This window comes from Gouania willdenowi, chromosome 5 (genome assembly GCF_900634775.1).
Source record: "Gouania willdenowi chromosome 5, fGouWil2.1, whole genome shotgun sequence".
NCBI lineage: Eukaryota > Metazoa > Chordata > Actinopteri > Blenniiformes > Gobiesocidae > Gouania > Gouania willdenowi.
Window position 1 is genome coordinate 15,524,286 of NC_041048.1, and position 27,986 is coordinate 15,552,271.

Genomic DNA, 27,986 nt, shown 5'->3' on the forward strand with positions numbered 1-27,986 from the left:
TAGCCATGGTGAGCGATTAGGATCCTGAATAGACTGTCAGCTGTTTCATTAACTCTGGCATATTTATACTCAGAGAACAGCCACTTACTATAATGGGTTTTCTAAAGGTGGGTGACTCCAGCTCTGTGTAGACCTCAGCAGCACACTGGGCTTTGTGTTATTTAACTGTACTGTGACCTTTCACTGGCACACTCTGATGTGTTCAAACACAGTGATCACTCCAATCAGGAAATAACGACTCACTGATGGTTATTGACGACATTTTGTATTTTTTACTGCTTTGCTTTGAACCCCTAGTTACGTTCACAGGCCCGGCATGTGTGTTAGTATGTGTTGGTAAAGGCTCCTTGGTATTAATTCATCTCAACCCTCAATACTGTTGTTAGTTCATTAAGGAGATGATAGCGTGACCATGTGGTTTGGTCTACAAAGCTCCGTCTCCTTTGAACCACCTCTCTGTGGGAGCTGCCTTTTTCAGCTTCCAAGATTGTTTTCACCAAGCAGAAAATTTCCCACTCTATCCCGTGAAAAGGTCCCGCTGTCACTGTCCTGATGGAATATCTCCCTGTGGCGCAGTATGCGAGACTTTTATGGAGCTAATAATAGAATGGGCTATGCCTGTCATGAACCCACAGTTGAGACGATGGAAAACCAACAATCACAAGAGTAATTCAGAAATGCTTTGTGCTTATACAGGGGACCTGCTTTGTGTATTTAGAAGGCGTGGCAGCAAAGGCTCAGGCATTTGTAGTAATAGCTGCCTTTTTTTACGGATAACTGTATGGAAAATTGTGATTGCGTAACAGGAACTAATGTTTTTAAATCAATATTTAATCACTGCAGACTTGTGTTTTGTTTTTTTTTTCTGATCCTACGTTTTTACGTTTGTGTATCATTATCTGCTTCCTCGTTTAAATATAAATGACAGAAAAGATCATTATACATCAATAAGTGACACATCACTGGTACTTTTTTTTTCTTTTGTTATTATTATTTTCTCGATTTGGTTCCTTTTTTATTCTAAGCTCCACTTTTTAAAATTCTATAGAATATTCAAAATGACAACAACAAAAATAAAGATGTATTTCCAGTGTGTGGTGACTGCAAATGGTAAACATGAATTATTCTTTGTGGATTTAACCTTCCACCTTCATTCACAACCCCGGTGAAACGTTCTCACTATGCCACCGTTGACAGTGGAGCCTTCGGGGGAAATGCAGTGCGTTCACGTTGTGCAATTGACACTCTTAATGTGTTTTTAATAGCTCCTTCATAATGATGAAAAATGGCCCGTAGTGGCTCAGGACTGGAGGCTTCACGGCGCCGCAGGGGCCACCATTCTGCTGCTGGTTGGCCCACTGCTTTATGTGGGGAGGGGGGTGGGGGGCAGCTAGAGACGAGGCTGGTCAGAGTCTGACAGTTTTATGTCAGATGAATGTTTGAGGGCTTCTCCAGCTTTTTGCTTCACCACCAGTACATGACCAGTACTAAATATCTGTCATCTTTTAGAGGATAATGGAGTACGGTGGTTGGCTGTAGTTCTCAATGTGTGCTTTATTGCTTCAGGAGTACCTTGATGTCCTGGGTCGTCCAATGGTTCTGGCTGGCTCCAAAGCCAAGCAGGTGCAATGGACGAATGTCTACCAGGATGCTCTGGTAAGGAAGAATTTTTAAACACACTATTGTTATTTCCTTAGGACAGCTTAACATGTGCATATGGACCAGTAGAAATGATTGTTTACTATAATAATCAGGGGTTGTACCAATGTCATTTTTCCTTGCACTTAATCTTTTGCGATACAAATATTAGTATTATTTTGTTAAATATATTTTATACACACACACATATACAGTATAGTATAATGGGGATGGCTGATTGGCAAAAAGGCAGCCAGTATGAGATTTTCTACAAGGAGAACCAGTTTCTCTATCTCAAAGAGAAGCAGATAATCCGTTTGTCACTGAACAACAAAAACATTCCCATCTGTGCCCTTTTCGTGCAGAGCTTTTTGAGATTGTCTCACTGAAATAGTTTTTACTTTTTGAAACTGGAGCACATTTCATTGTGTTTGAGCGTTATTATTCAAGTTTCACATTATTAAGGACATATCAGTGGGCTACTTTCTCTTTGTTGACATGTTTCTGCTTGGGATAAAAACAGCTGTATCCCTATTAGTTGTTCCATATAAGGCCATGATAACTCAAAGACATTTATGTTTTCCTTTCAGATTTTGATGTGTTTTCATTGCTTCTGTATAGATAGAAACATATTTGATTAATTTCCTGGTGTGTTTCATTAGGGTCTTGGTCTGGTCATCACCGGGACAATGCCCGTGTTCAACCTTACAGTTGATAGTGGAAGTTCTCAGGTAAAGGCTGCATTATCACATTCTCCAAATTACTAGCAGTCACAATACTTTTATATTATGTGTTCAGCTAGATAGTCCTTTACTTATGTTGGTTTATCAAAAATATTTACATTGTTATATAGCTATAGATTACTTGTGTCTTGTTAAAAAAAAAAGGGTTGCTAGAGGAGTGCAACATCTCCCCCCTAAGGTGGAAACTCACATTGCACCTAATCTTTACCAATGAACTACCAAAGAGTATCATATAAATAAAGCTTTAACTCAAAGCCTAATGAGCACATTTAAAGCAATGATGTTGCAGCAAAGTGACGTGGGATAAGATGGACTTTCAGAAAGAAAGCATCAGCCAGGGTGGGGGTCAATTACATTTTTCAGTTAGCATTAAGTTTTCAATTATCTATGTTCATTTACAATTTGATTACGATGAGAGTGACCCAAATTTTTTCCAATTAGAAATCAGAATCAGAAATCAGAAATGTTTTATTGGCCAAGTACAGTTTTTAGGACAGCACAAGGAATTTGACTTGGTAGTCGGTGCACGAAACAAAAAACAAGCCAGCAACAATAATAATGATAATGATTAATATAAAGGATGAGGGATAAATAAAGGATAAATACGATAAATATAAATATATACATATTACATTTAAATTACAATATTTTTTTATCCTCAGAAAGTCAATTACAATTACAATTAATCACAATTCCGTTTCTGTAAATCAGCTGTAAAATATTTTAAAAACAAATATCTATCATCTAATTCGTTTCCTATCTATTGGTTACCTTGCTAGTATTCCTAATCAATAAAAATATAGGTTTCAATATTTTTGGTGTGGACATCAGAGCTTTGTCTGTGGTACTATACCCCTCAATTTATATTTTTTCTTAAATGGTAAAATGTGGGAAAGCTTGATTTGAAACATATTTAAATAAATTGTTAGCTACATACTGTATGTGTAGAACTGTACAGAGAACTGTAACATGGTTCCACAGTTTTGCGTCAATTAAAATTGACAGTTTTTATAGAATTTTCATGACAATTACAATTACAAAGTCCATTATATAAACTGAATTACAATTTAAATTATGATTACGACAGCAACACATTTTTTTAAATTACAATTATAATATAATTATGCCATAATTGTAATTCATTATGAATTAGGCGATGACAATTATAATTGACCCCAGCCCAACTCTGGTATCAACTAATCAGAGATTTTTGCTGCTGCATCGAATCTAATGTTTGCTCTCTTCACACAGAACCAACTCATTCTCGGTGTCATGGGGGTTGATATTGCAATTAGTGAAGTAAAAAAGAAGACCCCGACATACAGAGTGAGCATGGCAATCAGCAGCACTCTTTACTACACATAATTCCAACTATGTATTGAATATTTTCCTCCATCAATCTTGTCCCGTGCAGCTTGGAGCAAACGGCTACACCTTCGCTATTGATCCTAATGGTTATGTGTTACTGCATCCCAACCTCAGACCAAAGGTAGGCTTTACGTGGAGCGCTGCTTTGCATCTTTAAACAACCTGTCTCTGATTTCTTTCGTGACTGATGTTGCCCCTCCCCATATGTTCTCCACTTTTTTCTGTCCGTGTTCAGATCATTAACTTCAGAGAACCCGTCACTCTGGACTTTCTGGATGCAGAACTGGAAGATACCAATAAGGAGGAGGTGAAAAGTTGAAACGCCACCACGGCCATCTGTCATCTTCAATAAGCATTCTAACTCCACCACCCCGCTCTCTCTCTCTCTCTCTCTCTCTCTCTCTTTTTCAGATCCGTCAACAGATGATTGATGGCAAATCAGGGCAAAGGAAAATCAAAACACTCATTAAGTCAGTTGATGAGGCAAGTCATCAAAGTATGAGAGTCAATCACGATGCGCTGTCGCACCTTCCTGAGTGTGTTTGAATGAATGTCAATCTGTTTAGTTTCCGTGGCTGCTGCTACCTCTGTCTAATTTTTCTGCGTCTTTGTTGTCACCAACAGAGGTACATTGATGAGGCCCTGCGCACGTACACATGGACGCCTGTGGATGGCACAGACTACAGGTAGGTCTGAAACCTGCGTCATCTCAGGGCAAATAAAGGCAGAGGCTGTTTTCAGCCATTCAGGCTCAACCAACAAACCCTATTTTTGCAGAGCTAAATCTATTGAAAACCCATGATCTTGTTGACCCTGAACACATTAGTAATAGTGTATAAGGAGCTTTTTGAACACAGGAAAAGTCAGTATAACCTCAGAGAAAGTGGCATTTTCAAAAAAAGTAAAAGCTAGAACAAATTAAAAAAAAGTCGATGTATTTCTGTAAGAGGTGTTAATCTGTGGAACGACTTGAAAGATCAATTAAAACAGTCCGAAACAGTCAGAGCTTTCAAAAAGATGTATAAATCTACTAGAGTTCAAACATATACAAGCTCAGGATGAATAAAGTAAGCAACTAATGAAAAGACTTTAATAGATCCGTAACGGATGAAATGAATTCAATGATGACATGATTTAGTTTAAAAATAAAATAACATATAACAAAAAATATATATATATATATATATATATATATATATATATATATATATATATATATATTGGAATATTGAAATGTATGTTAAAATAACGATTCTAAATACATTTGTATTTCTCTTCTGTTGGACACTTGAAATTGTTTATTATAAATCTTAAGTCTGTAAACAAGGTTTGGCATAATAAGCATTAACTTCAGCCTAAACCCTTTCGGTTTGTGCTGTACATGAAATAATGGAAATGTTTGTTTAATGTTTAATGGAATTAAGTGACCGAATAAACTACTACTACTACGTCTACTACGTCTACAAATCTCACAATTATTAACTGGTTCCGTCCACCAGCAGTGTAAATAGTTCACACAGCTAAAACAGACAGCATGTATCACTGAAATAAAAATAAAACATTTTACCCTCTACCAGGGGTGGACTGGCCGTCTGGCATACTGGGCAACGTCCTGCTGGGCTGTTGACCCAAAATGGGCCGGTCCGGTTCGCTACGTTTTGAAAAGCAAGTGGAGGCAGACATGGTAACAGGTGACCAAAAATGGTCCAAAAGTGGCAAAAAATGTGGCAAGAAAAGAATATAAAGTGACAAGTTGCCAAAAGCAATCCAGAGTGGCCAAAAAATGGGCAAATGAAGAGGAACCAGGTGAAAACAATGAAAAATGGCAAAGTGTGGCAAAAAAGTAGTGAAAAGGGGTAAAAATGTGGAACAAAAAGAGGCAAAATGTAGGGGGAAAAGAAAACAAGTGGTATTTATTAGGCAAAGGTTCGCTTATTTGGATGAAAAGTGGCAAAAAAATTCAAGAAAGGACAAAAATTGGATAAAGGTGTCAGAATAAACTTGCAAAAATTGACAAATAAAAGTAAAATGAGGTATTTATTGCAAAAGGAAGCTAGAGTCTGAAAAAAGTATCAGAAAGTTTTGAAAAGGGGCAAAAATGGGACAAAGGAAGTTGCAAAGTGGCCAAAGGAAATATGTAAAAAGGGGTTAAAATGTATTAAGGTTTTCTGGGGTAATAATAATTCAAATTAAGACATTAAGAGCCACATGTTGAGCATACAGTAACTGACTTAATAATGGCTTCTACGCTGATAATGTAGTGGGCAGGTCTGTCCCAGTCCACCCCTGCCCTCTACTAAAAAAACCTCTACTTTACTCTAACCACAGATTAATTGCATTGTCTGTTCATCTTAAACCATTTGACATTGCATTGTAATGACATTTCCTCGAGGCGTCCCTTCGCAGATTGTGGTTTATGATACGCTGTTGTCCTACAAACCTGTGATTTGTGTTTTCTCATTATTGCTGCTGGCGACATGTTTGGTGCTTTTATGGTTCATAGCACACTCTCTCTGCACATTTTGTCAATTATTTAACTCCCATAGTCATTTGTGCACATCTGATAAAAGAGTAACTAAAACCCAGCACCACTTCACCTGGGGTTTTATTACTTTAAAGGTATTGTGGAGGATTCCTCTAAAGGACAAGATTATTTTATTTTTTTCTCTTCAACTTGAACTTATACAGGGCTAGTGATTTTATGCCAGAGAACAAGTGCTTTCAACATTATTACGTCCTAGTTTGCACTTCTACGTATACCTAATCTACTAAATATGTAAGAAACCGACTATATTCAAGCAATAAGTGATAGATATCAGACTTTAAATTTCCAAGGTTTTGTGACCAATTTCTCTTTAATAAAGGGAAATATTACATCATAATTTGAGGAAAAATGAAGGATTTTGTAATAATTTAGTTGTTTTGTTTTTTGGTTTTTTTCAACAGTTTAACATTAAAAATGACTGCAGTCATCTGATATAAGCACTGGGAAAACTGTGAGCTCCTGCAATTATTGTTGATTGTCATTCACACAATGATTCATGTTTTCTCGCTCATTTTCACTTTCTCCTGTGGGCCCAATGCTCCAAAGGGCCGGATTTGGCCACCAGGCCTTGAGTTTGACACGTGTGGTTTAGGGCATTGATTCCCAACTGGTGGGTCGGGACCCAAAAGTGGGTCGCGGACCTGTACTGAGGGGGTTGCAAACGGTTGGTCAAAAATAGATGAATACTAAAGTCTCTCATGTTAGATTTGTCTTTTATTTTGAAAGAAACTTTTCTTTTGATAGGCATGCTGTGAAGTGCATGTTGCACAGGAAAATATATAGATTTATGTTTTAAAAAAGTGAATGTGTGTTTTTAACAGCTATTTTTAAAAAACGTGGGTCGCGATTTAATGGCCGTGGATAACTGTGGGTCCTAGGATGAGACCAGTTGAGAACCACTGGTTTAGAGTATAGTAGAGACCTGTTTGAATGTAACTGTAAGTAATAATTTCAATGACTAAGGAGAAAGGTTAAGTGGGAAGGAACCTTTGTAAAGTGTGTTTGAATGATGTGTGTAATATTTTTGCATCTGCTTTATCTCAGTCTAGGGTTGGTACTCCCCACATATAGTGAGAACCACATCAAGGCCAACCTAAGTGACCAGATCCTTCAGGTGCGGTGTAAGTACTCTGACGAACACCCAGGATCCCTTTTCTCTCTTTCTCTCTCTCTAAAATGACGTCACACACTTTGAGTGAGTCTCGGGTTTCCAACGTCATCACAGGGTTATTTTTGCGATCAAAGCTGCCAGTCTAGCCGCCCCCCCCCCCCCTTCCTCTCCCCCTTTTCCCGCCTTCCTCTGCTCTATGATAGGCAGGATCATATCCGAGTCCCCCCGGATCCTCCTCTGCCCTGCTCCCTCCTGTCTTCATGCTGTGCTGTAAAATAGTTTTTTCTTCACACCGTCTGAAGAAAAAAAAAACTGAAAAGACAGAAAGGTGAAAGCTGTGGTTTTACTGTGTTTATCCAGGTGAAAATAATGGTGACCTTTGTGCTATTATTTTTTTTTGCCAAATGCTCTCGCCTCTTCTTCGCTAAGTAATGATTCTGAAGCATCTGTTTTGGAAGTGAAAACTGTGAAAACACGCATGCTTTTCACTATTTATGTTGATTTTTATTATTTGGGGGGTTTTATTGTTGCTTTAATTATAACTGTATGTTTTCTCTTTTTTTTGTGTTGGATTGTGTGAGACGTTTCTCAGCTTTAGAATCATTCGACAGATAAACTCCCACACAGACTGGAACACCAGTTACCAACTGTGGGAGTTTGAGTTTTCTGTGGGTCTGAATAAGGACACCCGTTGTCTCTTTCATTCTTTCTTTGTCCAAACCCTTTTTTTACCCACTTTTTCCTGTTTACACTTTTATTTTCCTGGTTTTTAATTATAGTTGGATTTTTTTTTTTTTTTTTTTTTTCATTTTTACTAGGCATTGTTTGTTTTGGGGGTTTTTTGTTGTTCTTCTTGTTTTGCATTTCTAAGGGGTCCGATTCTCTTTCTTTTGTCAGTTTTCTGTTTCCTCCTTTGCTCTTGCAAAAAGGATGTTTACGCCTTTGTTTTCTCCTGTGTCTAGTTTGACTGGGATTGGTTTCTTTCTTTTTAAGAAAACAATATTTTTATTCAAACAGTAATTGAATAAAATATTGTCTGTGACCCCCCCCTTCCCCCCTCCTACCCAATCCCCTGTTTCTTTTTCTTGCTGTCTCCTTCTCTGATGGATCCACACAGCCAAGGGCAAGTATACTCCATATCGGTCCACGTTTCCTACTTCTACTTCTGAATCCTTACCGCTTACTCCCCCTTTCCACACCTCCTCCTCCTCCTTCTCCTGCTGACCCCTGTCCTGTCCCACACCCTCTCCCAGCCTGCTTGTCTTTGTTCCTGCCCGTGTTACCTTCAGGGTTTTCCTCCCTTTTGCCTCCTCTTCCTAAATTTACACCTATCTTTCTATCCACCCCCTTTGCTGCAGCTCTGCCACGTTCACCTCTGGTCCCAATCCACCCATTAATCCTTTTAGGGGCTTTAAAAAACCCAACAGAAAACCAGATGTTAATGTTCTGTGTACAGGTGTATTGTGTATTAGAGATAAGACCAAACTTTCACTTTCTCTTCTGTACTTCTCATCTTCCTGAAACATTATTCTCTTTGTTTCACCTTCCTTACCTGTTTGTTTTCATTATCTTTCTGAGAGATGGCATTTGCTTACAGATTGGTTTAAGTGTGTCTTTCTGCTACAATAAGATATTGGACATATTACATACTCTAAGTGCCATAATGTGTAGCTCAGAAATTATTATAGTTATTTATATAGACATGTTAACTTTATTATCTAAGGATGTTTTATGTCTGTTCCTGTTTTTACACGGAAACAAATCAAGGTATTTACCCTCGCCTAGGAGGTTGTATTATCACCGGCCTTTATTTTGTTTGATTGTTAGCAGGATTACGTCAAAAATGACTCAACAGATTTTGACAAATTCTTAACCTACTTAAGATAGACCTTAAGTCATGGAAGATTCCATGAAATTTTGGAGGGGATCCAGATCAACATACTGATTGTGGATCATTGAAAAATATCCCTTTCCCTCATCATTAATGAAATATCAAAAATGTATATCTTGGTTCGGAAATTGACTAATCGATTTGGTTCTTCAATTATGCAACCGAGTTTAATCCGTATTGGATCTGGATTGCGCATTTCATTGTAATGTTTCAAAAAAATAGATATACAAATTTCTTCAAAGCCTTAAGTGATGCTGATCATGGCACCATGATCAGCAAAGCTTATCCAGATAACAGCTAATATCTGGCAAAGAAGATATTTGGCACTTGGGGGAGGTTCTGTTTTGTGATCATTCTATCTTGAGTTGAATTTATTTGCTTTTATTTCTGTCTTATTTGAACAGCATCAAATATACAGTAAGTCTGTTCTTATCAAAGACAAACACTGACCAATAACTACCATAGCTGATGCTTATAGTTGATATTGACATGGTTAGTTGATAGTAAAGAGCAATAGTATCAGGATAGAGAGATAGAAGCTACTTCTCTGTTTATTTATGTAGCTCCAGCTTTGTTTCCATCCACATGTGCTATAGTCCCTTCAACCGTTGCTATATAGCTGACAGCCCCTGCAGACTGACCCCACAGTCCAGGCTGAAGTCTTGCCCACTCAGGCTCTCCCATGTTGTCAGGTGTCAAGGTGCTGCTCCACACAGCATCTGACTCCCACATCCTCCGTCTGTCTCCATCAGCTTGTCTCCCTCTACGCTCACCCCTCAGGCTGCCATGGGGGGGCAACCCGATGCCTCCCTGAGTAAACTCGACCCTGGGCGTGCATTGCATTGTGGGTGGAAAACTACCGGGGCACTCTATTTCGGGCTGATTTAAAGATCCTTCCTCTGTTCATGGTTACTGGTTAGGACATAATGAGATGTTGAATTAATTACAGAGTTGTTTATTAATAAGGGTTTTACGCTCTGTTCATTTTGCCTGTGATAAAGGAAGTTGCCCTTCATCATGCCCTTCACAATGTGATGCACATCCTCCTATTATAAGTCTCTCTGAGTCCTTTCCCTTGCCAGTCTGAGGGGTGACCACTTCCATCAGGACCTCCACCCCCACCCCCTGCAATAGTTGGCCATGTTGATGCCTGCCTGATCAAACAGCACTCATGAGGGAGATCTGTCTGAAAACTTGCTTCCTGGTAAAAAGAAAAGTCCAATCAAGTCAGTTCTCAGACCTTCGAAAGTTAAACTGAAACCACAACCAATCAGAAAACATTTGCGGATTAACCACAAAAAAAAAAAAAGGAAACAAATGATCTGAGTGTTTGTGAAACCAAAGCAGTGGTCAATCAAGAATCAGGTTTTATTTTAGGCACCATATTGGCTAACGCTAGTGTTCCCATGATACCTCAGTGTTGCTATGATAACCTTCTGCCTCCCTGCACCTCTGAAGAGCAGCTGCTGTTTACCCCACAACGCCCCACTGCTCCGCCCACTGCGCTTCCCGCATAATCTTCCCCTTTCTGTTGCAGATTTTGAATCACTGCTGCCAAACAGTTTTGAGTCTGAAGGACATGTGTTCATTGCTCCCAGGTAGCGCTGTGTGTGAACTCTTTGCTGTCATTGACGGTGATCATTTTAAGGGTCTCGTCTCTATCACGCTGTTTTGTTACGCACCGTTTGTGTTCATTTTGGTGTTGAATCCACTGCACTCTGTTTTTCTGCATATGACTTGTTAAAGTTGTCTCTGTTGAGTTGCTTGGTCTGTTCTTGTCATCACCTCATGATTGGTTTCGTGGGTTCCCATCTTTACCCGTCATATTATACCTACAACTGAGCTGAGAATGTGGTACTGCATGTGTTAAAAGCATTGTTAGGGTTTTAAAAAGTACATTTATTATTTTTTTGTTGTACTTTGTGGACCAAAAAGACAGAATTGTTGCATGCACATTGTATTATTCACACTGTCCTGCTCCTCAACCTTAAAGATATGCATGCAACCCACAATAGCATTAAGCGCTGTATGAGTGGGATTCTCATTGTGTGTTTAAGATTCAAGTGAGGGAATGAGAATACATGTTTGAAAACCTGGTTAATATGTTGTATCTGCTCCTCAGGGAGTACTGCAATGATCTGGAACTGTCCAACAACAACACAGAGTTCCTGCTCAACTTCATCGCTCTCATGGAGAAGGTGACTCCAGACTCCAAACAATGTAAGCGTCATTTAATTTGAATTCGTGTACCCTTCGTTCTTAGGTTATTCCGTTTTAAAACCAAATCAAAATAACAAATAAACAGTGTGGTAATTTTGTTTTACTGAATGAAAACCAAAACAGAAATACAGGAAAACAAAAAAAAATCAGATAAGCAGCGTTTTTCTGTTTTTTGTGTGATTGTTGGATATTTACTGGGAAATTAGAGTGAAACTGAAGTCTGCTGCACCTGGCTTCCCTCCCCAGGTCCTGGACCAGGTTTCCTCACACAATAGGACTGTTTAGGATTTAGTTTTCTGGTCCTGCTTATGTTTTCATTCAGTGTGTGGATGTTTTAGCTCCTAAAAAGCTGCTCACGTTAAATGTGTTGTTTCGCGGTGTTACAGTCCAAATAGTATCCAAATAAACTGGTGACTATTGACTGTGAGGAACAATAGATTGACACTTTTGCAAAAACAATTACAACTTTTTTGAGGGCAGTAAAAAATTGTATTTCGCACATTATAAATATCGCTAACAGCAGCCATCAACACACGGAAGTTGATCATGAGAAACGAGGAGCACCAGTAGATTCATTACACCACCCCTGGTTCCTTTAATCACATATCATGTGCATGTTTTACGTAACATCCATTTTTGGTTTTGCATTATTTATGTATTACTAACTTTTCAATTCACCAGTAATGTGACTTATGCTTTGCTTCTTTTTATGTCCGGACCGGAAGCAAAAGTCCGCTCAGTCACCAGTTTATCTGGATACTATTTGGACTATAACACTGTTCAGTAAAGTTGGCAGATATTCACAGATTCGGACTTCCAGCATCAATAACTTTTTAACAAAACATCATCGACACACAAATGACACCCCTGTCATCAGTGTGAGGTGGACAACATGATACAAGATCATTTTTTATTTGTGTGGTGAGATTAAAACATGAAGCTCTTGTCCTAGTTTCCCCGTAAATATCCAAATATCACACAAACAGAAGCAGATTTAAATTTAAAACAGAAAAATGCTGCTGGTTTGGTTTTTTCGTTTTCCTGTTTCTGGTTTTAAATTATTAAAACAAAAAAAAAATCAGTTTTTTCTATTTTTTCATTTGGTTTTGAAATGAAATAACCAAAGAACGAAGGGGACACAAATTCATTTAGTTCATGCATTCATTGAAAGTTAGTTGGCAGACTGATTTAAGTTTTTACATGAGCTTTGTCCTTATTTACAAGCATGCTTGTTGTAGCATGTAGCTAGGTCTTAACATCACATTGTTGGTGAAAAATGTATTTTAACATCAAGCTTCATATGATAATTGTATATGATCGCCGTACAGCCGGTTGTCCTTTTTATAGAATCTGTTGTAATTCAAACATGATATAGTTATTGTTACTCATAGCTATTAGTTTTATTTTTTAACAAGCTAAACCCTGTGCAGCAGTCTGTGAAATTAGTTTATTTGACAAATATCTGGTTATCCCTGAAATGTTTTATAATTTATTTGCTATTAGGTGACAATCTGTTGCTTCACAATCTGATCTTGGACACTGGCATCATCAGACAACTTGTTGAGAAAGTGTGGAAAAATAAAGATTTAAATACGTGAGTCACCAAGCCAACAGTTTTTCTTATTTGTGTCTCTGAGTTTTGTTTTTTTTTTTGTTGCTCTTTGTCTTTATCTGATGTCTGATTTCATTTTCACCTTCCTGACACGTAGGTACGGTTTTCTGGCCGTGTTTGCTGCGACGGACGGAGGTATAACCCGAGTATTTCCAAACAAGTAGGTACTCTCCTGAGCTGTGTGAAATTTCTGTGATGTATTTCACTTTGTTCTTCTCGGTCAGTGGTTAAAAAAACTGTTGTGTGATAATCCCCGTACGATATATATTATACACATATATTTGGCTTTGTTTATTGTTATTGTTATTAGTACAGTTATCCAATTAGTACATTTTATGTTATTTTTATGAGTTATGAAGAAGAATAGTCACAGTTTCTTACCTTTTATGATAAAGGTTACATTTTGACACATTTTGTTGGGATTGGGGGATGGGGGTGAAAATGTTTCATTCTTCAAAGGGGGGTGCAACAGAAAAAGTTTGAGAACCACTGCTAGATAATGAGTTTTAAACTCTAGGGCTTATGTTCCCAAAGTGGGGTACGGGTACCCCCAGGGGTACGCAACTTGTCACGGGGGGTATGTGAATAAAAATGTAAAACACTGACAACATTGGAAACTTGAATATAAATAGAGCAGTTCATGTTAATGCTAGGTTAATGCTAATGCTAGGCTAATGCTAATGCTAGATTAAGAATAATGCTAGGTTAAAGCTAATACTAGGTCAATATTAATGCTAGGCTAATCATATTGCTATGCTAATGTTAATGATGAAGCTAGGTTAATGCTATTGCTAGGTTATTGCTAATTGCTAATGCTAGCTAATGCCAATGATTAGCTAATGCAGTGCGACGCAGGCCAGCATCTGCATCCTCACTTGCATTTTCATCAGGAAATGCAAATATTCTATTTCTTATATATTATTCCTCAACAGGATGCAGTATGTAAAATTCACTGTCGGGTTACACTGTATATGAAATGTCATTATTATGTTTTTTAAGTGTGCAGGAGTAGGGGGTACATGGCTTCAGGTTAAATGTCTGAAGGGACACGTGACTGTGAAAAGTTTGGGAACCACTGCTCTAGGGGTACAAGTAGCTTGTATAAGAAGGATTTATCTATTATAATATGAAATAAAATAATAATATTAGAGGTTCCACCATGAGATAGAAGTGTCTCAGATCACTGTCCTAATGAAACCAGGTGTAATCTTTAAATGTTATTACAAAGGTAGTTATTGATAACATACAAGTGCAGACTGTAACGGGATACATTAATAATACATATGTGACAAATAGTAATAATGAACTAATGGCAAACTGGTATATATTCTGATACATAAACAGGAGTATGTAAATATAGTGTATGAGATGTTGGTTGTGCAGTAATCATGAAATTATGGGAAAAAATATGAAGTAAACAAAAAAAGAGAAGTTGGAAATAGTAATTTGGAAAGGTTTATCAGAGGATGATCATTTTCAGAGCTACGTTTAGCCGGAGCGTCTGCTGTGCATGTGTTACCCATGGTCGGTCTGGGACTTCATAGCAGATGCGCTGAGATGCATAGTTGCAGATGGAGGCTACAAACTCGTGTGGTCGCCGTCCTCTATCCAGATCTGGAGGTCATAGCAACTTCTGTGATAATGATTGCAGTTTCAAACAGTCCAACAGTTGCCTCTGATCCACGGAACGTAAACAATCACCCAAAATTGTAAGAAGAGTTGCTGGATACTGGAATCATCTTGCAAAAATCAAAGTGACAAAAATGACTTAAGCATAATGTGTTGAGCAGAGGATTTCAGTACGTGGAATGTTCTGAGAGGATTTATGTGTTGCTTGTGTGTGCAGCATGACACAGCACAATACAAATTCCATGTTGAATCCTAATACATCTTCATGACAATTCCTGTAATGATGAAACAACATTCACACTTTTCATAAAACATACTTGTTTAGACTATTAAACATTGCTTAAAAGGATATTAACTGGTTCAAACGTGTTTACAGAAGACAGATTATAATAGGCTATGAGTACATTATTAAAACAAAGATATAATATGACTGTAATACATTATATTAATCTTCCTTCCAGACAGGGTGTAAACATTGTGGATTAGATTTTAGAAAGTCCATTTTAAACATGAGTCCTTCCTGTCTTTGCATTCTTCTCTGTTCCTCTGGATTAAACTAAAGTTCAAAGGTCATAGTTGGTCATCCCAGAGTACATTCCTCCTCTGTGAAAAAAGTCTTGAGTGTCCTAAAACATCCTGTTGAAGTCTCTGTTAAATGTTCAAATTGACATTTTTATGACTTAAAAGGAGTGGATTTAAAAAGGTTGTTTTTTCAGTGGTCCTGTGTTTTCTTTTGAAGTGCAGTGGTCAGATCTGTCTGCACAGCAACTCCTACACTTGTACACCATAAATTTACAACTGTTATCTGCTTCCCTAAATCTTAGGGCTGCTGAAACCTGGGAAGAAGACCCAGAGCCGTTTAATGCCAGCTATTACCGCCGCAGCCTCGACAACAAGGGCTATATCTTCAGAGCACCATATCGAACTGGTGACTGATGCTTCCACTCTTTGGTTATATAACACACGAAAGGCCTTGTAATGGTTTCTTTTTGTTTTCTAATGTCACCTTCTGGCTTTTTGCTCCATTTTCTGCTCTTTCAAGTGAGGGATGAGTTGCTGAATCCAGAAAACGACACCATAGGTATTCTGGTCAGCACAGCCGTAGACATTACAATTGGAGGGAAGACCATCAAACCAGCAGGTTGGCTACATTTATTAGAACTAAGTTTATATTTTAAAATAATGGAAACAAAATGCTTCTAATACAGTGGTCCAAGGGTGGACTGGCCATCTGGCATACCGGGCATCGTCCAGGCGGGCCGTCGACCCAATGTGGGGTGGTCCAGTCCGCTATGTTTTTTTTTTTTGTTTTTTTTTTTAAGAGCGAGTGGAGACAGACATGGTATCCATTGGCCGAAAATGGTCCAAAAGTGGCAAAAATGTGGCAGGAAAAGAGTGTAAAGTGACTACAATTGGCCATAAGTGGCCAGAAATTGGGCTACTAATGAGGAACCAGGTGGCAAAGGGTAGCTTTAATGAGCAAAATGTGGCAAACATTAGTGAAAAAGGGCAAAACTGTGGAACAAAAAGAGGCAAAATGTAGGGAAAAAAGAAAAAAAGTGTCACTGAAAAAAGTGTCAGAACTTTTTGAAAAGTAGCAAAAATGGGACAAAGAAAGTTGCAAAATGGCCAAAGGAAAAAGGTAAAAAGGGGTTCAAAATGTTCCCCCTTTTAAGGTTTTCTGGGGGAATAATAATTAAAATTAAGACATAAAGAGCCACATGTTGAGCATCACTGACTTAATAACGGCTTCTACACGGTGTCCACTGATAATGTAGTGGGCTGGTCTGGACACAAAATGCCAGGGCTACATTTTTGTCTCAGTCCACCCCTGCAGTGGTCTGTAGTGTTTTCTTTGTTTTGTTATTCTGATTGCAAACTTTTTTACCTTTAGTTGTTGGTGTCAAACTAGACCTGGAAGCCTGGACAGATAAGTTCAAGATCCTTGCCAGCAATCACACTGATAACCGTCAAGGCTCAAATACCGTAAAGTGGATTTTTATATCCTGAATTCTAACATATACGTAAAGAATCAGTGGTAATGTTTCTAACTGCATGTGTCTGTGATAGTGTGGACCAAACAGAGGCTGTGAAATGGACTGCGAGGCCAACAGTGATGTAAGTATCACCAGCTTACGTCAATGTTCTAACCACCTTAACACGGTTAAGAGTCCCATTATCGCCCATTTAGAGCAGTGTTTCTCAAATGGGAGAACGGGATGGCACGACAGGGGGTACGAGAGAGAGCGAGAGAGAGAGAGAGGAAAGTTAACAAATGAAAGCATTAAAAATATGGGGTTTTATAATGTGTATTTTAGTTAAAAATGTTAATCACGCTAAGTCATACAGACAACAAAAACAACCAAAATGAGGGAAACATATACTGAATAATAAAAAGAAAACAAACAACAAAATACACAAAAAACACACACAATGAGAGAGAAAAATACTTACTATTACCAGCAACACACAAAACGATATCAAAGACACTAAATGAGAGAAAAATTCACAAGATCACTACAAAATACAGAAAAATAACAGAGAAACATACACAACGACATAATAAACAACCAAACGACACTAAAAACGCACACACTGAGAGAATAATATAAATAATACCAGCAACACACAAAAACAACAATAAAAAACACACAAAATCAAAGAAAAACATACTGAATCATAAAAAGAACACACAAAAACAACAATAAAAAACACACAAAATCAAAGAAAAACATACTGAATCATAAAAAGAACACACAAATAACAACAAAGTGACTCCAAAAACACACAAAATGACACCAAAAATGCACAAAACGACACCAAAAAACGCACAAAATTATGATAGAAATGGTCTTAGAACATGAACTGAAAATTAAAGGGTCAGTCTTAGTCCCACACCAGGCGAGAGTGACCGGAAATGATAAAAACTATAGAAAAAATATATATATTCAGGAAGTACAAAATACTGTTTCATTCCACTTTTATTTACAAAATTATACTCTTTAAAATGTGTCTTATCACTCATTTATTCCATCATTATGCTCCATAGTTATTTTTTCACTGACTTCTGAGCAAAATGTGTTAGTAAGATCAAGGGAGCACTTTTATTCATAAGTAAGACAAAGAGGATACTCGAGCCAGAAGAGTTGGAGAACCACTGATTTAGAGTAACTTCTTCTATTAAGATCATCATCCTGAGTCATTCCCAAACCAAACGAGAGATATAATCTTCCATGATGATGATGATGATGATGATCATGCCTGGTTCCCCTCCTTTCATTCTTTCTTGGGTCTATCAAGAGTAAATGTTACTGTTGAGGCTGGAATTAAATTGTAACTACCAGAAGCTGCCTGTCAACGTTTAAAAGGGTTGAAAGTAGAGCATGTTTAAGGCTAAATAATAACAAGAGAGACATATTTTATTTAAGACAAGCTACTCTATCTCAACATAGTGTCATCACAAAGTCATTTTAAAGTCCATTTCTGTCTCTGTGTGCAGGATCTTCTCTGCTATCTAATAGATGATGGGGGCTTTCTCATCATGTCCAATCAGAAGGATGACTGGAACAAGGTGAAAATGCTCTTTTCTTTTTTCACGCTAACTTGCATTTCATCTCACACCTGACCAGAGCGCCTTGTTCTCTCAGGTCGGCCTGTTTTTCAGTGACGTTGACCCATACTTGATGCATGCGCTGTATAACAACTCCTTCTACAACCGCAAGCAGTCATATGATTACCAGTCTGTGTGTGAAAGGCTGCCAAACAGTGAAGCTGGAGCTGCACGAAGAGGAGTGTTTGTGGTATGAGGAATTACTCACACAACTACTGGACAATTGAGTGGAATAATCATTCTGTACTCACTGATTTACTCATTCGTCTCTTATGACAGCCAACTATTGTAGATTTTGCAAACCTGGCTTGGTGGACGTCGGCAGCTGCATGGTAAGAAAAAGTTCAAGAAAAACATGGAAACTTTAGGCAGCGTTATAGAACAGCCAGGAAAGGAAGTACATTTTATCTAAATTGAAAATAACTAGGAGAACACAGATATACCACGTATGCTAATATAATAAAATAAGTGACTAATAATGATGATCTCTGCAAACACAACTGTTAAATGGTGGGAATTTTTGGGAACATGTTCATTATGTATGTGGCCAGAGAATGAGTGACATGTTATTTTAAGTTGGTGTTCATGCAAAGATGCCCATTTGGTGTCTCAGTGATGTCAAGGTGAAACATGTAATAATAATATTAATAATTCATTTTATTTAAAAGCGCCTTTCAGGCCACCCAAGGACACTTTACAATAAAAACAAAATAATGAAAACAGTGCAATACATTAAAAGCAGTAAATACAGAGAAAAGAGAGTTCTGTAATTTTACCATATTAATAAGTTGTATTAGAACAGAATTGTTGGATAAAAATATATAAATATATACAGTATATATTTTTTTTAACACTGTTTTATGATGAATAGTTTTGAATGGACAAAATTGACTGTTAACACTAACACTGGTATCTGTTTAGTGTTAGCAATCAGTCAAAACACTAGGATCATGGATCAGGAAAAAAAAACAGATTAATAAAAAATATCAGCTGCCATAAAAATCTATTTTATTTCCCACCGGCCCCTCACACTAGACATGATGTTACTGGTTTACTGGTACTTTTGACATAATCAACCTCACAGACAAAAATAAATAAATGAATGACAGTTAAATTAATTTTTACCTCTATGGCTGAGGTAATAATGGCATTTTCGATTATTTTCTTTCCATTAATCTGAGTTATCATCAAGTTTGATAATGTTATAGCTGATAGGTGTAAAGTTAATGTTCATCACTTTGTATTAAGCCTGTTAGTAACACTTTGTTTTCACAGGTCTTTGCTCCAGCAGGTGATATATGGGCTGGCTTACCACAGTTGGTTCGTCTCAGGTGAGTTTAATAAAGATACAGTTTTGCTCTCAAATGGGTGTTAAAAAAAACGAACTGACTGTAGATAATTGACTGTTAGTGCAGAGGTTTCTATATCTGATCCTGTGAATCTGTGACGAATGTGTCCTGCATGTCTTTGGCTCTGGTGACGCTGCAGATGAGGTGGATGCCGAAGGATACGACTCCAAAGAGAGGAGTTGTGTAATGATCCAGACCCAGTATTACCTAAGTAATCTCAGCAGCTCCTACAACATACTGCAAGACTGTGGCAACTGCTCCAGGTCTGTAGACATGACAACACAGATGATTACACACATATGGGTGCACAAGAACCCGAGGAAGCGTCTTAATGCTGTGGAAACGCTGTTTGAAAGACAGATTCGCCTCAGTTTCAAGTTAATGAATTTGTCTGATGATTAACTCACATCATCTCTAAATGAAATGGTAATATAAATCGCAAAAATGAGCCTGATAGGCCTGTCTCGTGAGTTTCACTAATCCATTAGCAGTGAGCCTGTGATGAAAGCAAGGAAAGGGGGGTGGGGGTGGATGTCGACTGAGCTGTCTCTCTCTTTTCTCTACAGGCTGATTCATGCCAAGAGGATAAACAACACCAACTTGTTGTTCGTGGTGGCAGAAAAGTTGCCATGCAACAGCTGCGAGATCGAGAGGCTTTCTCAGGATGAGGAGGAGTGTATCCTTTTTCATGTCACGGCCCCCGACGACACACAAGAAGGCACACTGTAATCTGTAGATTTAATCCCTCCACCAGTGAACCTACTCCAACACGACTGTCATGGATTAATTTCAAGGACGATCCTCGCTGCACAGCTGAGAGGGGAGTCACAATCTAGCAGGAAGGATGAAAATAGCTCTCCAATAAAAATTTCCTTAATTGTGTAAAAAAAAATTCAGTCAAAGAAGATGATCCCTGTGAAGAAATGGCTGTGGCACGATATCGAAAAGGACCCGCCACCTGCTTCGACAATAACGTCACTGTAAGATTTACAGATACCAAACAAAGTACCTTTTTTTTTTTATATATATAGTCACTGTCGAAGAATAATACACTTCAGCTCTTGGTTTTCATAGAGTGTAGAAGGAAGACCAAACCATTACATGATAGAATCCATCTGGCAATTGTCATTGCTGTTATAAGAACAGTTTATATCAGTGTGTATTTCCACTTCATGGGCAATACACTGTAATTGCAAACATTTTCCACATCCATTTAAGTAAGTAAGCACGTAATATTTATTTATAGAGTGCATTTCACAGGTAGAAACCACAAAGTGCTTTACAAAAAAAAAATCAGTATCATCCGATCTAAAGAGAACATGGAAGAACAGTCACAAATAACATGGGAGACAAGAACAGGAGAACTGTGGGTCACCAAAGGCATTGGAGATGCCTTGTATTTAGATGAAAAAGAGGAAAAACACCAAAAGTAAACAAAGCGTTCACACCAAACGCGTTTCGCGTTTGGTGTGAACAACATGAACAACAAACATGAACAAACAAACATGAACAACAAAAGTATTCCACAATAAATAAAACGCCAGTCAAGATGCATCATGGGTGTGAAGGGAAGAATTACATTTTTTTAGGAAAACTTTTGAGCTGCTTTTTTTTGATACAAACCCCTGGGCCATGAACACATAGTAGAGAAAATCTACTCATCACAATCAACCTCAAAAATAAAGTCAGTGAAATAAACTTGTACATTTTTAATTGACATTTAATTTATTACAAATAAAAGAAAAGCTCTTGAAGCATTTGGGAAGCAGTGTCTTTCCCAAGGCTGGTGATTGGACAAATCAGTCTACCCCTTAATTCATGGCCACTGAAATTACTGCAGTAATAAGATTATAGTAAGATGATCTTTATTGTATTATATAATACAATAGTGACATTTTGATCGACTATAATGGAGGTGAACAGGTGAAAAAGTTACTGTTTACTGTTGGTATATAGTTAGCTAAATGTAGTTTAGTAAAAGTCGATGCTATGTAACCTATGATTTATTGTTTGATTCTTCTCTCTACAGGAGAACACGTCGGACTGTGGGCGGGGCCACTCCTTCCGCCCTTCCTTTGGTGCATTACTGCTCATGCAGCTGCTTCTGCTTTATCCGGCTGTCAGTCCGTACATTCACTCTCTGCTATGTTAATTCCATTTTAGGGCTGATTGTGCTTTTAACCCTCCTCAGCTAGTATTCCATTATCAAATCCCTCCACATCTTCTCACCACCCCACCACCCCCTCCCTCTGGTACAGTCGTGTAGGTAATAATGGGACATCACAGCTTCAGTATGTGTCGCTTCATAACGACTTCTTTCATCTGGAGCGTGGTGTCTGACCACCACATTCTCCTGAGGCAACGCTACACCAGAGAAAATAGGAGCCCAGCCCTGCTTTCTTCATCCACCTCAACCACCTCCAGCATCTACATCAAGAAGATGGTAAATTGACAGATCAGCAGTTCATCGATAAACAAACTGGTGGACAGAGGCTGTCTGCACGCCTTCGCCTCTGTCCGTCTAACAAGCAATGGGACCAATCCTTTTTTTTCCCCCTCCATCTCAGAGTCTCACCACTCTGTCACTGTGGACCGTTCATCCAGCCAAGGTCACAAATAAGAAAATACCATGACAAAAAAAAAAGAAAAAAAGAACTGTAAAGTCTACAACATTATGTCAACAAGTATAAACCGATGAAGTGATGAGTATTCCAAACATACTAAATCCCAAGGTTTTTGTTTAAAAGGGAAGATGTAAAAAAAAAAAAAAAAAAAAAAAAAATCATAACATGAAATAATTTTAGCTCTGTATCTACTTGCCAAAACGAGATGTCTTTTAATGTGGTCTTATTTTTGTAGCCAAAACACAAGTAGGAAATGGGATAAACCAAGAGACGCTCAGTGAATTAAGGGTGACTCAATCAGTGCAGTTTCTAATTACAGATTAGAGCTTTTGCTTTAAGTATTTCCCTCTCATTATTTACTATTTAGGGCCAAGTTGCTGCCGAAAATCTGTTGCTTTGTTTTTTTTGTTTTACAACCACTGCCATCCTGATCTTGGATTCAGACTGACATTTCCCTCTGATGAGGAAACTTACATTTGCAAATTTCCATGGCTATATTTACCTCTTCTCCTCCTCCTCCTTATCATGGTCTGTCACTGTGCTTTACTTGAAGAATCACACAGCCCATCACCTACATCTATACCTCAGTCTTGTTTCCAAATGGGTGTTTTTGCTTTTCTTGGTTCCTTTTTAGGAGGTTGGGGGGTTAAAGGGGTAAGATTTCTATTTGATTTATTGAAACTAAGGGGATGGGTATCGCTTTTGACTGATGCTGTTTAATCTTCTAGCTGCTGGGGGGATCGGGGCTTATCAACATTTCCAACTAAAGTGCAGCAGAGGCCACTAATAATGGTGATCGTATGGTGGTAGTAGACTGGGTGTAATTCATTGCAGTTATGTCATTTGATCATTACAATGTCTGAAAAGTTACTAAGCCGCCCCATGTTTAGGAGCCGCTCTGTTTCATAGTGCCTTGATGCACTTGGGTTTTGGAACGCATCAGCTGTGTAAGAGTAGAGCCACCGTATAGTACCTTTATAAACGCAGCCGTTGTCATGGTTTTGTGAGTTCGGACTCGATCTGTCGGCTATAGATCTAGCTTTATACGCAGAGCTGTCAAAATAACTAACCCGTCTTAATGTATCACTTTTATTTTTTTTTTCGTTTTGGCTGGTGTTGCTTTACTGCTCCACTGTTATATGGAGTTACTATACTGTTACTTTACAAAGCCATTGTTAGAGCTACACCATCAGTATATAATGACTTAACTGAGAGGCTGCCTGACTGCTGGAGTTCTACCTGAAATGTATGTGTTTGTGTGTGTATGAGTGTGTGTACGTGTGTGTGTGTGTGTGTGTGTGTGTGTTTGAAAACCCTCTAAGGGAGTGTCTTTTAAGACCATCACAATAACACAGCAGTTTTTTTTTTTTTTAGTTTATCTGTTGCAGAAGATAAATGTGATTTAACTGAAAACAAACAGAAATATAAATTTAACTGTCAAGTCTGTTGAATATAATTACAGCTGTGCACTGAAATAAAATACACCGCACGAGCATCTGAAAGATCTTTTGACACATTTGGACTATCAAACACATGATTCATTCGGAGACGGTGCCAACAGATAACGTTACGTGGTTAAATATACAAGTCTTGTTTTGAGCACATGGCGTCTGATGCCATTCATTTAAAGCTTTCAGGCAAAAATGAAATGTGACTTCCCGTTGGACTGGCAATGCTTTTAGGATGTGTGAATTATTCATGCTGAACTCTTCACTGTCTACCGGATGTCTGCGGTGATGGACTGAAACAACAGATAATCCAACTGTAAATTCAGCCCCAGGAAAACAGAATTCCTGACACAAGCTGCAGATAGTGGTGGATAATAGAAATAAACCCTGTTCAGGTTCATTTTGTGTTATGGGAAAATTAAAGCAGGGTTGGGGTCAATTTTAACTATAATTGCATAATTAATGATTAATTAAATTATGGCGTAATTGCAATTTAAAAAATCTGTCGTAATCGTAATTAAATTGTAAATGAGTTTAGATAATTGACTTTGCAATTATAATTGCCATGAAAATTCTATAAAAATTGTAATTTAACGCTAAACTGGGGGACCATGTCACAGTTCTTTGCACAGTTCTACAAATATGTAGTTAACAATTATTAAAATGTTTCATAACAAGCTTTCCCATGATTTTATCATTTCAAAAATATATAAATCAAGGGGTATGCTTACACAAAAAAGGCTCAGATGCTCACGCCAAAAACAGTAAAACCTATGTTTTCATTGATTAGGAATGCCTAACAAGGTAACCAATAGATAGGAACAAAACTAGCTGATAGATATTTGTTTTTAGTGTATTTTACAGCTGATTTAGAACCAGTTATCATAAGAGATGCTAACAGAAAGCTAACACAAGAGAGGTTGACTTTTGTTAGGTTATTCATTTCAGGCTCAGTAATTGGGACTAATTGTAATTGAACTTTAGTAATTGTAATAGATTTCCTGAAGATAAAAAATTGTAATTGGAAAACCTGAAAACTGTAATTGACCCCAACCCTGAATTAAAGGTTATTTAGATGGTAGGGGGGTTTTGTCATCAGGAATTATTTTTTGTTGCAGGCTGTCAGCTTCAGTCAACTAAACTCAATGGTTTTGGTCTCAGATAAACGTATTATTACAGCTCATATGGCTGGTGATTTTGAGGTCACACTAAAAGGACATTAAAACAAGTTTGCCACCAAAATGTACTGTTTCATTTTAGATGAAAACAATCTAACAAAACCAAAAGAGAGAGGGAGGACATTAAGCAAAAATGCTAGGCAGCCTTTAAAGCCAATGTTTTCCCTATACATAAAAGAATTAAAGCTTACACATTTAAGAAAGTAGCAAATTAAAGAAATAAAGATCACTTAGAGAGCGCAAACCTCAGACAAGCACCAAATACCATCTTTGCCAGATATTGACATTTACAGCCCAGAAAAACATAACCAAAAAAAGGGGCAACATTAATCAAACCTTTGTAGGCGATGTTTTCCCACTATTTTAGCAAATTAAAGAAAAATTAGGCATAACTACAAAGTGTCAGCATTGAGGGCTGAGCCATGTTGCTTTTTAGGTGCATGGGTTGGACTCAGTAACACAGTGGCACAGGTTCAATTAATCCCATCTAAGCCGTGGAAATGTCTAATAGGAAAAGGACATGCGAGACCAAAAAACCCACAGAGCGTAATACATCTGACTTTTCACACAGAGATAACTTCTGTTTAACTCATTTAACATCATGCAATGCCCTTTTACACTTTGCTCCCTCTCAGATTCACTAAATGAGTCACCAATTTGAGAAAGAAAATATTGTGTAATTTATTTGACTTCAGTCTTTCAGAGCCTTGCTTTTTTCTTTATTTGTTGACAACAATTAAAATCAGATTGAATCATTTTCCCCTTTCATTTTATATCTAAATCTAGCTTTTGTCATGTAAAAATGTGTGGAAGAAAAATGTTAGGCTAAATATTTAACACTACTGCTAAAATACATGCGTAAAACTAGAATGAGGTGTGAGACGATTTGCCTTGTCATCAAATCTGGTTCTGTGAGTTCATTTAAATGGAAGTCAGGATGTGGGTGCGTTTTGTTTGTGATTCATTTTAGTTTTCTGTGCGATTTCTGAGAGAAGTGATTGGGTTTTTGTCTTGGAGTGATTGTTTAATGGTACTTTTTGAAGGGGGAGTGTTCACATTGGAGCAGAGACTTTGGAATGAATGTGTAGTTCATCAGTGTTTTGAATGCAACACAGGTGAGAAAGCCTCTCGAAATGCCTTAGTGTTACACAGTGAGAAGCTCTGATTCCTAACATTCTCACACACACACACGCACAGATGCTAAATTACACACTCCCCTTGTTTTTCCTCAGTGTTATGCAGTAAGTATAGTGAGATCTAACTTAGTATATGTACGTGGGAATGATTAAGTGTTTTATCCATGCTTGGATGTTGGGTGAGAATTTATTATCCATCACTTTATCATTCTGCTATGGGAGAATTCACAGTAAACACTGGATCCAGTTTGTTGGTACTATTTGATGTGACGACTTATGCTAGCACAGTAACTGCACCTCGGCACAAGGTAAAAAAAAAAAAAGAAATAAAAATCTGAGGAATAAAACTGAAAGAGGCCAATAGAGAAGTAAAAGTTTTTGACGTGTGTGGAAGTTTGCTCTCTTCAGTGTTGTGGCCTGTGTCATGTGAAGCTGAATGCAGTTTGACTTTTCTGGCATTTTTTTTTTTTTTTGGTCTCTGTCTTGTGCCATTAAATCTGCCTGTATTTCCCTATAATTTCCACCGTCTGTAAATGAACGCTACATGTGCCTGTGGAAATGTACCCCCTGCATCTTCCTCTCTTTAACCCTGGCTCCTGTACACACCGCACTGATATATGTACACCTACACTGAAGACCTTATGCACTCAAAAGTATTAAACAAACATGTAAGGATACTTTTAAATCATGCCCTGACTGGGAGATGTCAAATACTATAGGCTGAAGTAAGCCAAGGGCATCACTTACCGGGTATGTGTTCTTGATTATTATATTTTTTTGTAGGCCGGCAAGATGTCAGAGGCAAGCTCAGGGAGTGTGTCTCCACAGATCAGCACGGACCTGTTCAACTAAAGGAATGATGTAGTGACGTCCATATGTGGGAATCCTGTTGGGTTAAAAAAAAAAAAACACAAAAAAAACAACAAATCTCCCTTTAGGTACACACATGTACAATTTCTGTGGTTTGACACATTTACTTTTGCCAAAAGAAAAAAAAAAAGATTGAAAAAATAGAAACTTTGGACTATAGCTTGGGAACAAGCTCGAGGAGTTGGCTGCGTATAAACTGTGGATCTTTAAAAGTTGTTCTGATAAAAGCGCTCTCCTCCTGACCAGTCGCTGAATCTGTGTTGGTGCATCTCCGTGGGAGAGACGTGCGTGTGTGATTCTATAGTCTGTAGTCTGGTGCAATGTGACCATGTTTGAAAAGTGTATGAAAAAAAAACAAAAAAAAAAAAAAGCACAGCAGCAGCGTTTAGAGGCATATATAAAAAAGAACTCAAGTAAAATCCGTTGAACTTTTGGTGAAAGTTTTAAATAAAAATAAAAAAAATACAAGGAATACAGCAGTGACTGTTGGGAAGTTTGAGATGTGACGTTTTTACTTTGCATTATTTTTCTAGTTTCTTGTTTGTGCGTTGCGAGTGTTTTGTGGATGAGCAAGAGTTTTAGCTCCTTCTTTTCTGGGCACTGGTCCATGTCGCACCATTCTTTTGTACAGATGAAGCTACAGAAGAAAAGAAAAAAAAACATCAAAAGAAGAGGGCAACATTTGTAAAATATTGTGTCTGTGTGACTCCTTGTAAAATATTTTCAAATTGTTTATTACAGAGAATCAGTTATTAAATAATGTTCATATTTTTCACTTCACTCTGCTGTGTGACCTTTTGGTTTTGTGTAAGACTTGGTGTGTGATGAAAAAATTCACGTTAAAAAAAATAAATAGTGACAAAGACTATAAAACAGTAAAAAAAAAAAAAAAAAAAAAATTACAATTAGGCAAAAAGGGTGGTGAACATGTGAGATGAAAGTTATTATATAAAATCATCAAAAATTTAATAAATAACTCAAACATGTAGATTGAAACATATTTATTGGATAATA

At 37.7% G+C, this 27,986-nt stretch overlaps 1 protein-coding gene across 3 annotated transcripts in view; it reads left to right on the plus strand.

Annotated features, from left to right (window-relative positions):
- cacna2d2a (calcium channel, voltage-dependent, alpha 2/delta subunit 2a) overlaps nucleotides 1-27,752 on the plus strand; it is a 236,788-nt gene extending 209,036 nt beyond the window's left edge. Inside the window, exons 15-39 of one of the 3 annotated variants that reach the window (XM_028447747.1) lie at nucleotides 1,567-1,656; nucleotides 2,301-2,369; nucleotides 3,633-3,707; nucleotides 3,796-3,870; nucleotides 3,985-4,056; nucleotides 4,161-4,232; nucleotides 4,374-4,435; nucleotides 7,339-7,413; nucleotides 9,701-9,717; nucleotides 10,834-10,894; nucleotides 11,419-11,516; nucleotides 13,020-13,110; nucleotides 13,226-13,288; nucleotides 15,582-15,685; nucleotides 15,800-15,898; nucleotides 16,652-16,743; nucleotides 16,828-16,875; nucleotides 18,257-18,328; nucleotides 18,405-18,557; nucleotides 18,647-18,699; nucleotides 19,643-19,698; nucleotides 19,856-19,979; nucleotides 20,283-20,392; nucleotides 20,614-20,696; nucleotides 21,746-27,752. In XM_028447747.1, coding sequence (XP_028303548.1) covers nucleotides 1,567-1,656; nucleotides 2,301-2,369; nucleotides 3,633-3,707; nucleotides 3,796-3,870; nucleotides 3,985-4,056; nucleotides 4,161-4,232; nucleotides 4,374-4,435; nucleotides 7,339-7,413; nucleotides 9,701-9,717; nucleotides 10,834-10,894; nucleotides 11,419-11,516; nucleotides 13,020-13,110; nucleotides 13,226-13,288; nucleotides 15,582-15,685; nucleotides 15,800-15,898; nucleotides 16,652-16,743; nucleotides 16,828-16,875; nucleotides 18,257-18,328; nucleotides 18,405-18,557; nucleotides 18,647-18,699; nucleotides 19,643-19,698; nucleotides 19,856-19,979; nucleotides 20,283-20,392; nucleotides 20,614-20,696; nucleotides 21,746-21,868 — 2,037 coding nt within the window. In that variant the 3' untranslated portion in view covers nucleotides 21,869-27,752. Of the gene's footprint in view, nucleotides 1-1,566; nucleotides 1,657-2,300; nucleotides 2,370-3,632; nucleotides 3,708-3,795; nucleotides 3,871-3,984; nucleotides 4,057-4,160; nucleotides 4,233-4,373; nucleotides 4,436-7,338; nucleotides 7,416-8,522; nucleotides 8,529-9,700; nucleotides 9,718-10,833; nucleotides 10,895-11,418; nucleotides 11,517-13,019; nucleotides 13,111-13,225; nucleotides 13,289-15,581; nucleotides 15,686-15,799; nucleotides 15,899-16,651; nucleotides 16,744-16,827; nucleotides 16,876-18,256; nucleotides 18,329-18,404; nucleotides 18,558-18,646; nucleotides 18,700-19,642; nucleotides 19,699-19,855; nucleotides 19,980-20,282; nucleotides 20,393-20,613; nucleotides 20,697-21,745 lie in introns of all 3 variants that reach the window. The other 2 variants (XM_028447746.1, XM_028447748.1) reach the window with 2 other exon arrangements.
- The last annotated feature ends 234 nt before the right edge of the window (nucleotides 27,753-27,986 follow it).